Raw genomic sequence first — 14,240 nt, 5'->3', positions numbered from 1 at the left:
TGTGTGTGTGGTTTAGGTATGTTATGAGCACAAAGTGTACCAGAAAATACCAGAAATCTTTTATCTTGTGGGGAAATTTTTTTTGGACCCCATGAGTAAAACAGCTTATAAATCATATAAATTATGTTTTTTGAAAATGTAAAAATGCAGAAAGTTTTCTGAGATGTGTAGGATTGTTTTGGGTTAGGAGATAGAATACAGTTTGTACATAAAAATCATTGTGTCTATGGAAACTCTCCATAAAACATGGAAACTCGTGTGTGTGTGTTCGTTCTTGTTTAACCTACATCAAGAGGACCAAATGTCCCCTCAAAGATAGAAAATTATGTAATATTTTGACATTGATAATGTAAAAATGCAGAAGGTTTTCTGTGATGGGTTAAGTTCCTATTGGCTCACTGAGGAGTTAAAGGCCAATCTCACCATCTAAACTCACCCGGCCTCAGAGCTCACACACCACATCAAGACACAGGCCTCAACACATCAAGACATGTGTAACTTCCTCAACCATCACAGAGTCAAACTAACATTGCAAGTTCATCATCATTTCTTTGTTTAACATGGAAGAAAATGATTGCAACTTTAACACCATTGACTCAAGTATCAAGTCATCAAGCATCAAGTCTTTATCCTGAGACTGCATCCAGACGCTTGTTCAACGGACCGTCTTCTCTCCACCCACTGACATAATGCATAAACATTATGGGAAGTGTGCTAGCCAGACGGGATTTAAAGTTTGGATGGAGACCCAAGTTTGGTTTGAAGACAAAAAACGTACCAAGCACAATGTTTTCTCACCATTCCTGATTTCTACTCAACACATTCGGCTGGTCTAGTGGCTGTCAGAAACGAAAGCTACTGCTCTCTGTGTGTTTTTCTGTTTTCTCCGGTCATATGTTAATATGTAAATTGCGTGAGCTTATTTCATCCATTAGATTGAAAGATCTGAAAAAGTCCATAAATTTACCCGCCCATAGACCCTCCCCTCGAAGAAATCAGGACAGAAGTGTTTGAAAATGGACAAAAGAGACGGATTAAAACACCAGGTGTAAACATGTATGTGTCTCCCTCGTCTACTTGTGATCCGATCGACCAAAACACATCTTAATACCAGCTGTAAACATGGCCAAAGATACTGAAACCTAACGTGTGTGTGTGTGTGTGTTCTGTTTTGTTTGCCTTTGGCTTCATGGTCTATTGTCCTGTCTTGTTTTGTAATGTGTAGGGGAGACCTGAAATGATTGTAACACATGTTAATTGTAACACTTCCAATTTTTCCAACTAGGAACAACACACTCAAACACACAAATAGTGTTCAACTGTTGAAGCTGGTGCACATTTGCTTATTTTATTCAGTTCACACACACACACACACCAATTATGTTAAAAAGCCTGTGTTGAATAAAAACCTTTCATAGAAAAAATACATTTTTATACATTTATATACATTTTCTAATGTTACATATCACCCCGTTGAATATCATAATGTTACATCTCACCTCAGGGTATGTTCAACGCTATCTCACGACCAACTAACCCGGACTGTGTATTGTAACATTTCACTCCTCGTTTGAAACTAAGCCACACATTTTTTTGTTTGTGCTGCAAAGATAACAGTGATGTCATTTAATAGCTGACACTTGTAACTAGTTCCTGAATCACATTTTGAACTGGCTTAAAAAAACTCCAAGATACAGACAGAAATGTCAAAAATGTTACAACCGTCCCTGGTCTGTCGTCTGGTGCATATAGTATGTTGCTATATGTTCTGGATGTATCACACTCTGATGCCCATGTGGTGAACAGTGCCGGTGGAGCTGAGGTCAGTCTCTGTGTGAATGTGTTGCTTCTTTACTGACTCGTGTGTTTCTGTGGTTGGTTTCTGTCCAAAGGCCACAGTGCAGATTCACATATATATATATATAATAGTAAAACCCATGATTAAAAAACTAAATAACAATTAAACATAACAATTTGTGTTAATCACTTTCACAGTTTTATCAAAATGGTGACTTGAATAATGCAACATTTTGTTCAGTAATTGTGGGTGAAGAAAGTGTTTTATTTAGTATTTTTGAGTAAATGTTTTATATCAAATTGAACAAGAGAATCTGCTTATTCAGATTATACCACTACTACAGTATCTTTTAACATGCTTTAACCTGTTCACAAATCAAATTAGCCATAAGTAAAATGTTGATTGTTGTTGTGTTGTGATAGTTTGAGTTTGCTGCTGCTGCTTTGTTCACTTGCTGACGCTTATTTTATGTGGTTTCAGGTGATGATGATATTTCTGCTCTGAAACGGAAACAGAGACACTTCAAGAAGTGACCAGCTCCTCTCATACACACACACTCCACTATAGCACACACACTCCGCTATAGACATGATTTACCTTCTGATTCTCTCTGGGATTTTACTTTACATCTCGGGTAAGAAAATATATATATAATTTTGTTTAAAGTATTACTAAACCATTGTACAGTCTGTTGTTACATTTTTTAAATGGTTGAAGTTATTAATGGTTAAGTTAATTCTACTATATACATCATGTGCAGTTTGTGTTTTATGTTTTCTCCCCTACGTTTCTTCTTGTCTACAGGTGCTGCTAGAGTCAATACACTGGAACTTAATATAGCAGTGAAATCTGGATCATCTGGCATTATTCCATGTGTGTATGATAAACAACATAAAGAAAACCAGAAATATTTGTGTTGGGGGAGAAATTGGGGCATTTGCCGTGTATATGCAGGAAAGAACGGAAAATATTCCATCACTGATTATCCAGACCAGAGTATTTTTACAGTGCGATGGGACAAACTGGAGATCTCCGACTCTGGATATTACTGGTGCGCTGTGGAGATTGGTGACAAATACACTGTAGATGCTGGTTATTATTTGTATCTGACGGTACAATCAGGTAAAAAATCTTCTTTCCAAATTACGATTTACGGATTACAGTTTTGTTTTCTGACAATGCAATTTATTAAAATAGAATAAATATGAAATAGCCTAATTAAGCTATAAATAATGTTATAAATAATGTAAAAGGTAAGTGTTGTTGTTGAGTTATATATTTATTATAAACATAATATAATGCAATATAAAAATGAAATAATGAAGCTATAAATAACATTGTAAATAATGTAAAAGGTAGGCTAAGTGTTGTTGGGTTATATTATGTATTTCTGTACACACAAGTAAACCGAATTACACCTTTAAAGTATTGGGTTTCAACTTACTCAAATATCTAATGATACATATGTAAAAAAAAAAAACTTTTAAAAAAGATAGAAAGTGATTCCAATTTTGACTTAAATTACTAAGATGTGATTAGTTTACAGATTTATAAGATTAGCCTATATACTCTTTATCATAGAAATGGACCATGATGAACATATTTAGACAGTTTGTGAACCCCTTTAAGAGAGTTTAATATAACTTTCAAAAATACAAACGTTACTGCCACTCATCAACGACAGCTGTCACAGTTGGCGACAAGAACAATCCTCCGTAGGCTAGACCGTCCCATTTAACAACGTTCAGTCCGACCTTCGTGGCCTTCGAATGATCCAGCCTTTTAATTGGGACACACACAGCCGTTGTTAGCCAACTATGTTCGCAAGTTCTATGGTCACAAGAAGCAGCAAAAAGAACCGTTTATGGCAAGCCGTTTTAACTTTTATTCATTTCCAGGATATGAATCCTTGATATCAACAACTACATTTTCATTTTCAAGAATTATCATTTTAACTAGTGAAAATGTAAATGCTGATATCAAGAATTAGCATTGTTACTAGTGGAAATCTAATTCCTGATATCAATAATATCATTTTAACTAGTGAAAATGTAGTTGTTGATATCAAGGATTTATATCCTGCGAATGATTAAAAGTCAAAACGGCTTGCCTATTGCCATTCCCAGGAAATAAATTGTTAATATCAAGAATGATAGTTTTTACTAGTTGAAATTCATTTGTTAATATCAAGAATTATAGTTTTTACTAGTTAAAATTCAATTGTTGATATCAAGAAAGAACATTTTTACTAGTTGAAATGTAATTCCTGATATCAAAAATTGCCATTGTTACTAATAGAAACATTATTCCTGATATCAAGAATTATCATTTTAACTAGTGAAAATTTAATTGTTGATATCAAGGATTCATATCCTGGAAATGAATAAAAGTTAAAACGGCTTGCCATAACCGTTTGGGATCGGACAACATTGGTTCTGCTGTATGTTTTAGGCTTGTTCGACTTGAAGCGGCGCTGCACAGACCGATCGGTGTATGAATAGCTCTCGCTGTGCATTCATGTCATACAGCGATCGGTCTGTGCAGCGCCGCTTCAGTGTGAACAAGCCTTTTAACTTAATAAAAAGAACTGACTCGTAAAGTCATAAGGCTCGTTTGAGATGCGCCTCGCCTGAAATATAGGCAAGAGAAGGCTATGCGGCTACAAAAGAGGCCCTACGGCATAACATCTACAACTTTTTTGTATAAAATGTATATTTGCAACAGTTATGTTAACAGCAATAATAAGAAATTTCTGTTGTAAGAACAGCCTATTCAGCTGATGGACACTGTCTGCGTTGTCATAGGAACATCCCAGGTGAAAATAATGAGGAAATTACGTTGTCTTTCGTTGCTCCCTTCGCCAAGAGGCACCGCTACATAATGGCACACAAGTGTCTCACTCCAAAGTCCCCACTTCAAGGGAGTAGGGCATAGGGATGCTCACCAGCAATAAGCACGCCCCAGCCGGGTTCGTCATTTCCGTTGTGTTCTGTGCTATTTGTAGTGCGTTTCTATATTTGGTTGTGCTGTGAACTTTTGCAGCTTGTTTCTATATTTGGTTGTGTTGTGAGTATTTGGAGTACATGTGTGTTATAAAACTGATGAAGATGTTTTCTTAAAGTCCAACTGAAATCAAAATTGACCCTATTTACTTTGTTACCGCATATGACTAGTCTTGTGGTGAACAATTAATCCGTGCAAGTTAAAACACAGAAAAAAATTGTTTGCCGTCGTAATCTTTAATCAAAGTCTGAAAAGTTACTTCCGGTCTGGAATGGCGTCCCTTCTCTGATGATGTAGGTTTGACGGCTTGGGTTGGGAAACGCTTAACCACTCCCCTCAAACCGTTAGTCTGTAATGAGCGAGAGATGGAGAGGAGGAGCGCTAGAGTAAAACCCTGCCCTCTGTTCAATATTCCGTTTCACTGGGAAATACGTCACAGCACTGGAGAAAAGTCGTTTGCAACTTCCGGTTCACGCGGACTTTAAAGGGGTGGTATAATGCCCTTTTCACAAGATGTAAAATAAGTCTCTGATGTCCCCAGAGTGTTTATGTGAAGTTTTAGCTCAAAATACCCCACATATATTTTTATATAGCATGTTAAAGTTGTCACTTTTTGAGGGTGAGCAAAAACGCAACCGTTTTTGTGTCTGTTCCTTCAAATGCAAATGAGCTGTTGCTCCCGGTACAGGGGGCGGAGCTTCAAGAGCTTGTGTCCTTTTACCTCACACAGACACGCACTGAAAATTTCAAAAACTTTTAGCCTTTTATGTTCAAACCGGAGTCAGAAAGATGGAGAGACTCAAGAAGAAGTGACAACATGTAGACAACATTTCTGAATGGTTAGTTGGTGAATTTATGTAACTTATGTGTAGTTATCTTCTAGTCATTGATTAGCATATTCTGTCTTGATAATCTAAATAAAAGAAAATATCTCCCTTTGCTTTGAACTTTGAGTGTTGTAACTTTGCAGATGTTGTTTATGCTCAAACAGCAACATTACACTCTAACTAAAGTTAGAAAAGTGAAATCATAATCAACCACCCCTTTAATTTGCGGGTGTTTTTCTATTTGCATGTGTGTTCCTCAGTTGCAGTGCGTTGAGCTCTCTCAGCCACCGTAGGGCCTCCTGTCACGTACCAACACGCTTTTACCATTCCATTCCAATTAGAATAGGGATTGTGTGTGCTCTTTTACTGTCCATATGATGGTCACACACATCTTAAAGATAAAACTTCTCGTAGTGGATCAGACACCTTTGATATCAAGGGTGGATATCGCGGGATTCACACTTGTGCGCTTTGTTGCTGATAAACTGTTGCTTAAGTTCTGTTGCTTTTATATGAAAATAAATATGATGAACGAGACACCCAAAGTACTTGTTATTTATTTCCATTTAAAATACATTTGTACTGGCCTAAATATGACAACAATCACATAACCCATAGAGAAATCGCACTGTCAGAAAGTTTAGGAATAGTCACACGTCATTTACACATAAAAGCAGGATATCAGGGTTTTAAAATCAAATTATAAAAGAAATATATTACGGTTGTTTAAACCAATGAACATTAAGCTGTGTCGTCAGCAAATCGTTTCCCATCGTGCTTTTACTCAGCGCAGTCGGTGGAGATCAACTGCAGAATCCGACACGTCCGCCTCGCCTTCGCAAGAGTTTTTTTACATCGCCTACATCAACAGGACATCAGAGCCTTTTATACAGTCTATATGGTACAGGACCACTCGGACACATTTCTAACCGGCATGCATTTTGCGGTGATCGCTTCTGCACAGATTTTTCTCTTCTCAAACAAGCCTATTGATTCTGGAGTTGGACTGGTTGCTCTGTAGCCTATTTTTTAATGCACTGAAAAGAACCGTCTCATAAGAGTGATTCGTTCTGGATCACATTACTCGCTGAATGTGGTTTAAAAAAGCAGTTAAGCGGTATTAGTGCAGGAGACATTTTTTGAATACGGAAACAAAAACTATTTTATTTACTTAGTTATTTTTTGTAAATTTTTAGTATTTTAGAACAGCGTTCCTGCATATCAATTGAAGAATGAACTTTCTATAGTACAGGAACCAAACTTCCACATTTTTCAGTTCTGTGACTGTAACTGTTTAAAAAAAAAAAACAGTTTTATTGTGTTTTACCAACCATATAGTAAACACTTACAAATATCAAATAAATCAATATCAAGGAAATTTAGATAGGCCTATTTACATTTTATAGCCAGACATTTTATATAAGACAATTGATGGACAAATCTTATTGTCTTTTTGACTGTGTTCAGCTCCTGATGTGTATGTGAAGAGCAGCAGTGTATCTGGACATGAAGGTGATAATGTCAGTGTCCAGTGTTTCTACACTTCTGGATATAAGAATAAACTCAAACAGTGGTGCAGATATAAAGATGAGGGCTGTTACACTGAGAAGAGGACTGACACATCCCAGAAATCATCAGTCCAGATCAGTGATGATGGGAGAAGCTCCTTCACTGTGTTGATGACTGGACTGAGACTCAGTGATTCTGGATGGTACCTCTGCTCTGCTGGAGATCTGCAGGTTCCTGTTCAACTCAGTGTCAATGAACCCAAACCTGGTAAGATCACAAATAAGTTCAGGTATAAAAATGGAGACACTCTTAATGGCCTAAAAATAACTTCATGTTTTTCTCCTTTCAGTGACACATATTCCAACAACTACACCATCTGACCCTGAGACAGACAAGTAGGTGTACTTTTTGACCATTTAAAATAATCAAATGCATCTAAACACTTTTGTAGCCCGAAAACCTGTTGATCCTGTTCCCAAAACTGGTCTAAATGATTTGTTCACAATTTGGACTGATTAGGTATTTTTTAAGGAAAGAAAGAAGTACACGAGAAGAGCATACAACATTGTTTTTGTGTTCCACAGAAGAAAGAATATAAAGTATACATACAGGTTTGGAATGATAAGACTCGATTGTACTTTCATTTTTGAGTGAACATATTTTTCTCTCTCTTTTTATATTGTTTTGCAGGTACACAACTCAGACATCTGCAAACAGAAATCCCACAAGTGTGAATGAAATAATAAACAGTAAGGAGCAGCTGAACTGGGTTAATCAGATCAAAAATTTTTAATGTGTTTAATTACCAATTATGAAATGACATGTGTAATCATTTATCCATCAGAAAAAAAAAATACTCTGGAGACAGTCGTTGTTTAGATGCACTGCATACAATGGAAGCCAATTTCAGCCACATACGGAGAAAAATAATGCTTAAGTAAATCATATTTATTGCATAAAAGTAGAATTTATGATAATAATTATAATTATGATAAAGTCTAAATTATGAGATAAAAAGTCATAATTGTGACAAAAAGCTGAAATTCTATAAAATGTCAGAATTATGACAAAAGTCTAAATTATCTGACATAAATCAAAATTATAACAAAACGTCATAATTACGACTACATTTTTAATTATGACATTAAAAAGTATGAAAAATGTATAAAATCATGCTTAATTCATAATTATAAAAGACAATTATGACATAAGTCTAAATTATAAGAAAAAAAGTCATAATTATGACATCAAAAAACACAATGATGACATAAAGTCAACTTTTTATGTCATAATTATGATTTACAAAAGCATTAGTTTTTTTACTTATGTGGTGGAAACGGGCTCCCATAACATACAGCTTCTTTCATTAATGATAACACTAAGAAACTTGTTTCTCTGTTTCTGTTGTTGGCAGCAGTTATGATTACTGATTTAAGACCTGAGACACACATGTAAGTGTGAACATTGTTATTCAGTCATTCATAGCAACTGATATCAAACTATTACATGTCAACATAATGAAATGTTAATTTTAATTGCAGAGATGAAGCTCATCCATCTCTAACACAAGCCTCAGCAACTATTAATACAGAAATACACCGCCAGGATGAGCAAAACAACTATTTAAGGCATGTAAATTAATTAATTTGCTGGTATTGCATCTCTAAATTAGAAACAAAGCTTTAACAGAGGAACTTTCTGCACAATATGAGAATAGTTCTGTATGATAAACACAAATATGTCTCTCCATCACTACAGGCATGATGTGATTCTGCTCATGAGTCTTGTAGCGACGCTTGTGCTGTTCCTGCTTGTTTTTCTCAGTGTAATGGTAACCTGGAGGCTGAGAAAGAAGCCGGGTGAGTTTTCTCTTTACACATATGGAGGACAGAATCAAGTATTTTATATCTTTTGTATATGCCATTCATAAACCCTGTCAACTGTAATTGTATAATCTTAAAAATAAAGTTTCCAAAAGCTGGTTTTCACAACAATACAAAAAAAAAAACGTTTTTTCTTTAACAGTGTCTATGGAAAATATTATGATATTTAATCTTCATATCTCACTCTGACAGAGAGGGGTCACATTAGAGAAGAAGAACATTTTAACACCACCAGTAATACAGTAAGTATTTTACACACTGATGGAGTTCAGAGATCTTCAGAAAATAATCTAAATCTGTGTTTGTGTTTGATGCAGACCGCCTCTGAAAACCAGATGACATCCATCAGTCCAGCAGCCGCTACTGTAAGTCACCAGTCCTCTCTGTAGACATTTACTGAGATGATGATTGAACATTAATGATCGTCAGTTGTGTTTCTTCACAGTCTTCGGCCTCAGTGGACGGTTGTTCGGTGATTTACAGTTCTGTGATCTTTCAGAAGGCAGTAAGTGTCGTCTTTGAATGCTCTGAATGACTGAGTCACACTGCAGTTTGGGCTGGGACGTCCTGTTTGTCCAAATCAAAAGGGAAACTTGTTTTAGGATGGGGTGCTGGGGGAGGGGGGTCAACACATTTGATTAAGAAACAATATCGTGTCTATAAAACACATCAAACTCCAGAACGCACAACAAGCGTATTGGTGAGAAGAACACTTGTTACACAAATATACACACTGGGATATTTAACTGCACATAACTTTAGTGACATCATCGATACTGTTTGCAGTAATGCAGTGGGAATTGTCTACGTGAAGTAAATTTAGCCTTTAAATAAAAGAGTTTTGAGCTGTTGTTTACACTGCCACATACAATAAAAGTGCATGCACAGCGACAGGAAATTAAAATTAGCACAAAAAACTTTTGCCTACCTTGAGGAACACTGAAGGTGGACTTGGATTTTCTATTTTGAGATTCAGTTTCTTCACATCATTTACAGCTCATGTCTGACACAAGAGGAAGGATTGGGATAGGCTTTGAATCCTAGTTGGAAATAACTGGGTTTAATGCCCACTTATGATTTATATTTAAAGTGTTTATTGCAAATTAATTACTAAATGCTAAAAAGGAAAGAAATGGAAATCCTCAGAATTCTTATTCTTAAGCTGATCATGTTTATTCACAGGCTTTATCGTCAGTGGATCCAGAGGGCGACGTGATCTACAGCTCTGTGAAAAAACCTCGAAAGGCTGTGAGTTCATATCCATACACACCCTGCTCCTTCTTAATGAAGTTATGAGCAAATGAAAGTAATTGACTGTAAATTAATAATAAATCTATTTGTACCATATCAGTTTTTAGTTAGTGTAAACCTGTTAAATGTCACTTTGGAATAAGATTGCTGAAGTAAAAACACTTTAAAAAAAAGTTACTTTAAGTTTACTGTAAAGAAAATGTTCTGTACTAAACTTATTTTATGCAAAAATATATATTTTACAAAACAATTTGGACTCTGAAATTGCTAAAACATCAAAACCACATGCTAACCAAGCTGTGTTGCAAAGTTGGCTATAGGCCTACTAAAAATAGCCACCAAGTGTCATGGTTTGTTGTAAACACGCGTATGAAGATGAAGGGTCAAAATTCTTTAATATCGGCAACAGGACCACAGGATAAACTTCCACAAAGTATTGACGAGGCCGAACAAACTGAACAAAGAGAGAAAGTACTAGGCTGAATCTGAAATCGCCCCCTATACCCACAAATAGGGCATTATTTGAGAGGACAGCCATTTGTAGTGGTGTCCGAAACCATAGTGGACGTTATTGAGTGCACTTATTCAATCCCATAATGCACCGCAATTAGTGCAATAAAGAGTGTACAACCGATGTACGCTCAACGGCTGTCCGAATTCACTCACTCCTTTTCATTCTCTCCCTCAAGTGAACAGTGTTAGTGGACTAACGTAGGGAATAGTGAATGAGGGATTAGGGGACGATTTCGGATTCAGCCCTAGAGATCCTGAGGTGCACACCGCTGAACTACCGCTTTCATCGTAAGGCAATGTCTGAGTTGAACAAGATGAATACTGAGATCACTCAATGTGCTGCAAGTGCAACTGAAGAAAACACAAGCACATAGAAAAAACACCAGCAAATTAAGAAAACATCATCAGTTTGATAACACACACGTGCTGCAAATACAGACACGTATTTAGCGTTGTGAGTGCGTTTTTAGTTTTTGCAGCACGTTTTCCTAATTTGCTGGTGTTTTTCTCTATTTGCATGTGTTTTCTTTAGTTGAGCTCTCTCGGCCACCGTAGTTTAAGCTTTCGAATGATACCTAATTTAAGATGAATAATAAAATATGTGATAGGAAAAAAAGGCAATAAAAAAGAGCACTAAGCTTCCCACTGGTGGGACACTGACAGTTAACAGGTTGTATCAGCTAAAACTGTAAATGTGTCAGCGTTGTGTGTGTGTGTGTGTGTGTGTGTGTGTGTGTGTGTGTGTGTGTGTGTGTGTGTGTGTGTGTGTGTGTGTGTGTTAAATATAGTTGGCTTTTATAGTTGAAACAAAATGAATAATTCCAGTCTTGCATAGAAGTGCATTTCATTTCTCTGCATCTTTACATCACAGGGACATTCCAGAATGGATTCTTGACCAAATGGAGGACAAAAGTGACACAACAACACGTTAGAAAGAGCTGAAACCTTCATTTTTATTTTCATGCAAGTCCAAATTAGACCTACATAAATTGTAGGCTTACAGAAATGCAATTTTGTTAGTAGTTATTAAATTACAGTTCATTTAAAAAACAAAACAACAAAAAAATAAGTTATTTTACTTTTTAGTTTATTTATGTTTTGTTTTGAATTAATTTTAATTGCACAATAAATAAGGACGTAAAATTGCTCATATAGCCTAATACACATCTGTCCTGTAAGTGTGACGCCATCTGATGGTGAATTGTATCTACAGTTTTACCATGTACCTCTTCATCTGCTCAAATTTATATCAACAATTTTTAAAACCAAGTAATGTATCATTCGTGATGCCTTGACCTGTTCAACAATCATCTCATATGTGTGATGTTCTCATTGTAACTTTTTAAAATCTCAGTGATGTTTTTGTTTTTTCTTTAAGTTCTGATGTGAAACTTCCTGAAATTTTTAAAGGGATAGTTCACCTAAAAATGTATATATTTTAATGTCTCATCCTCATGTCTTTCCAAAAACGTTCGACTTTCGTTGTGATCTTCGGAACACAAATGAAGCTCTTTTTAATGAAATCTGAGATCTTTCTGACCCTCCATTGACAGCTAAGCAACTACCACTTTCAAGCCCCAGAAAGGTAGTAAAGACATCATTAAAGTGATCCATGTGACTCCAGTGGTTTAACCTCAGTTTTATTGAAAGTGGAAGTTGCGTTGGCTGTCAATGGAGGGACAGAAAGCTCAGATTAACCTCAGAACTAACCCTTTAATATCTGCCTTTAGATGCTATAGAGACCATGCAGCGCCGGTTCTCTGTAATATTCTGCAATTATGGGTACATTAACTAAGTTAAATGGTTTAATTAGTTCAGTCTCGTGTGTATCATATGATGTATTTATATTGTTACTGACCAGCATAGTTTAGCATTTTAATGATGATTTTTATTGGGTATATACTTGTAATTCAGGCATTATTTGAGTGTGTTGTTCTACTGTGCTGTATTCTATAGAGTCTCTGTCTCCCTCTTCTGGTTCTGTTTGGGATCTACACCCCTGTAATGGGCTAATGATGTGGGTTGAGATGATCAGTGGAGGCAGGTGTTTCAGGATAATGAGAAGCCTTAAAAACCCTCAGATTGTGGCGTTCCTGGAGGAGAAGGAGGGGGTTAAGATTTTTGCTGGGTTTAGTCAACTGGTGCTTTGTGTGGCTGTTGAAGGAATCAGTGTGTTTTTATTGAAAGAGTGGAATGATACAATGAGTTGGAAAAACAATGAGGGATACAAATGCTTCCCTTTGCTTTTTTGGGCGTTATTTTGTTTAGTTTCAAAGAGTCAGTGAAGTGGGTTACTTGTCTTTTTTATCTTTTTAAGCCTGGAAACAAAGTTTCAGTTTGTCTTTCAACATGAAAAATGTGTACCCTTTAAAAATCTGTTTAATGCACTAACAAATGCTTGCCCTCTATATGAACCTGACCAGTTAAATAAACCGTGTTTGAACAGTCTTTTATGGGTTGTTTTAGTCTGTTATACAAATTAGTCTTATTTGCATTCGTCATTATTTATTTTGCTTGTTGAATTACTTTGGATTTGAACTTTGTACATGTTTTTATGGTTTCGACTTTATCAGTGAATATGTATAATTATTTTTTTTAGAAGTCATTCGAATTAAGCCAAAAAGCTGTAGAAAATGCCTGCAATTATTACCCAAGATAAAAGATTCAGACTCATTCTACAATGACCAATATACACTCACCTAAAGGATTATTAGGAACACCTGTTAAATTTCTCATTAATGCAATTATCTAATCAACCAATCACATGGCAGTTGCTTCAATGCATTTAGGGGTGTGGTCCTGGTCAAGACAATCTCCTGAACTCAAAACTGAATGTCAGAATGGGAAAGAAAGGTGATTTAAGCAATTTTGAGCGTGGCATGGTTGTTGGTGCCAGACGGGCCGGTCTGAGTATTTCACAATCTGCTCAGTTACTGAGATTTTCACGCACAACCATTTCTAGGGTTTACAAAGAATGGTGTGAAAAGGGAAAAACATCCAGTATGCGGCAGTCCTGTGGGCGAAAATGCCTTGTTGATGCTAGAGGTCAGAGGAGAATGGGCCGACTGATTCAAGCTGATAGAAGAGCAACTTTGACTGAAATAACCACTCGTTACAACCGAGGTATGCAGCAAAGCATTTGTGAAGCCACAACACGCACAACCTTGAGGCGGATGGGCTACAACAGCAGAAGACCCCACCGGGTACCACTCATCTCCACTACAAACAGGAAAAAGAGGCTACAATTTGCACGAGCTCACCAAAATTGGACAGTTGAAGACTGGAAAAATGTTGCCTGGTCTGATGAGTCTCGATTTCTGTTGAGACATTCAGATGGTAGAGTCAGAATTTGGCATAAACAGAATGAGAACATGGATCCATCATGGCTTGTTACCACTGTGCAGGCTGGTGGTGGTGGTGTAATGGTGTGGGGGATGTTTTCTTGGCACACTTTAG

At 36.4% G+C, this 14,240-nt stretch overlaps 1 protein-coding gene across 1 annotated transcript in view; it reads left to right on the top strand.

The window, feature by feature from the left end:
- Positions 1 to 10,324, top strand: part of LOC307161854 (polymeric immunoglobulin receptor-like) — a gene marked incomplete at both ends in the record, with an annotated part of 42,625 nt that extends 32,301 nt beyond the window's left edge. Inside the window, 8 exons of the mRNA XM_079876790.1 lie at positions 7,096 to 7,404; positions 7,487 to 7,532; positions 7,828 to 7,886; positions 8,552 to 8,588; positions 8,679 to 8,765; positions 8,896 to 8,996; positions 9,466 to 9,525; positions 10,203 to 10,324. Of these exons, the coding sequence (XP_079732916.1) occupies positions 7,096 to 7,404; positions 7,487 to 7,532; positions 7,828 to 7,886; positions 8,552 to 8,588; positions 8,679 to 8,765; positions 8,896 to 8,996; positions 9,466 to 9,525; positions 10,203 to 10,324 (821 nt within the window). The remainder of the gene's footprint in view (positions 1 to 7,095; positions 7,405 to 7,486; positions 7,533 to 7,827; positions 7,887 to 8,551; positions 8,589 to 8,678; positions 8,766 to 8,895; positions 8,997 to 9,465; positions 9,526 to 10,202) is intronic.
- Between the last annotated feature and the right edge of the window lie 3,916 nt (positions 10,325 to 14,240).

This window comes from Squalius cephalus (assembly GCF_949319135.1).
Source record: "Squalius cephalus genome assembly, chromosome: 7".
Classification (NCBI taxonomy): domain Eukaryota; kingdom Metazoa; phylum Chordata; class Actinopteri; order Cypriniformes; family Leuciscidae; genus Squalius; species Squalius cephalus.
The sequence above is the reverse complement of the archived record's forward strand: the minus strand, read 5'-3'. Positions and strand labels throughout refer to the sequence as shown.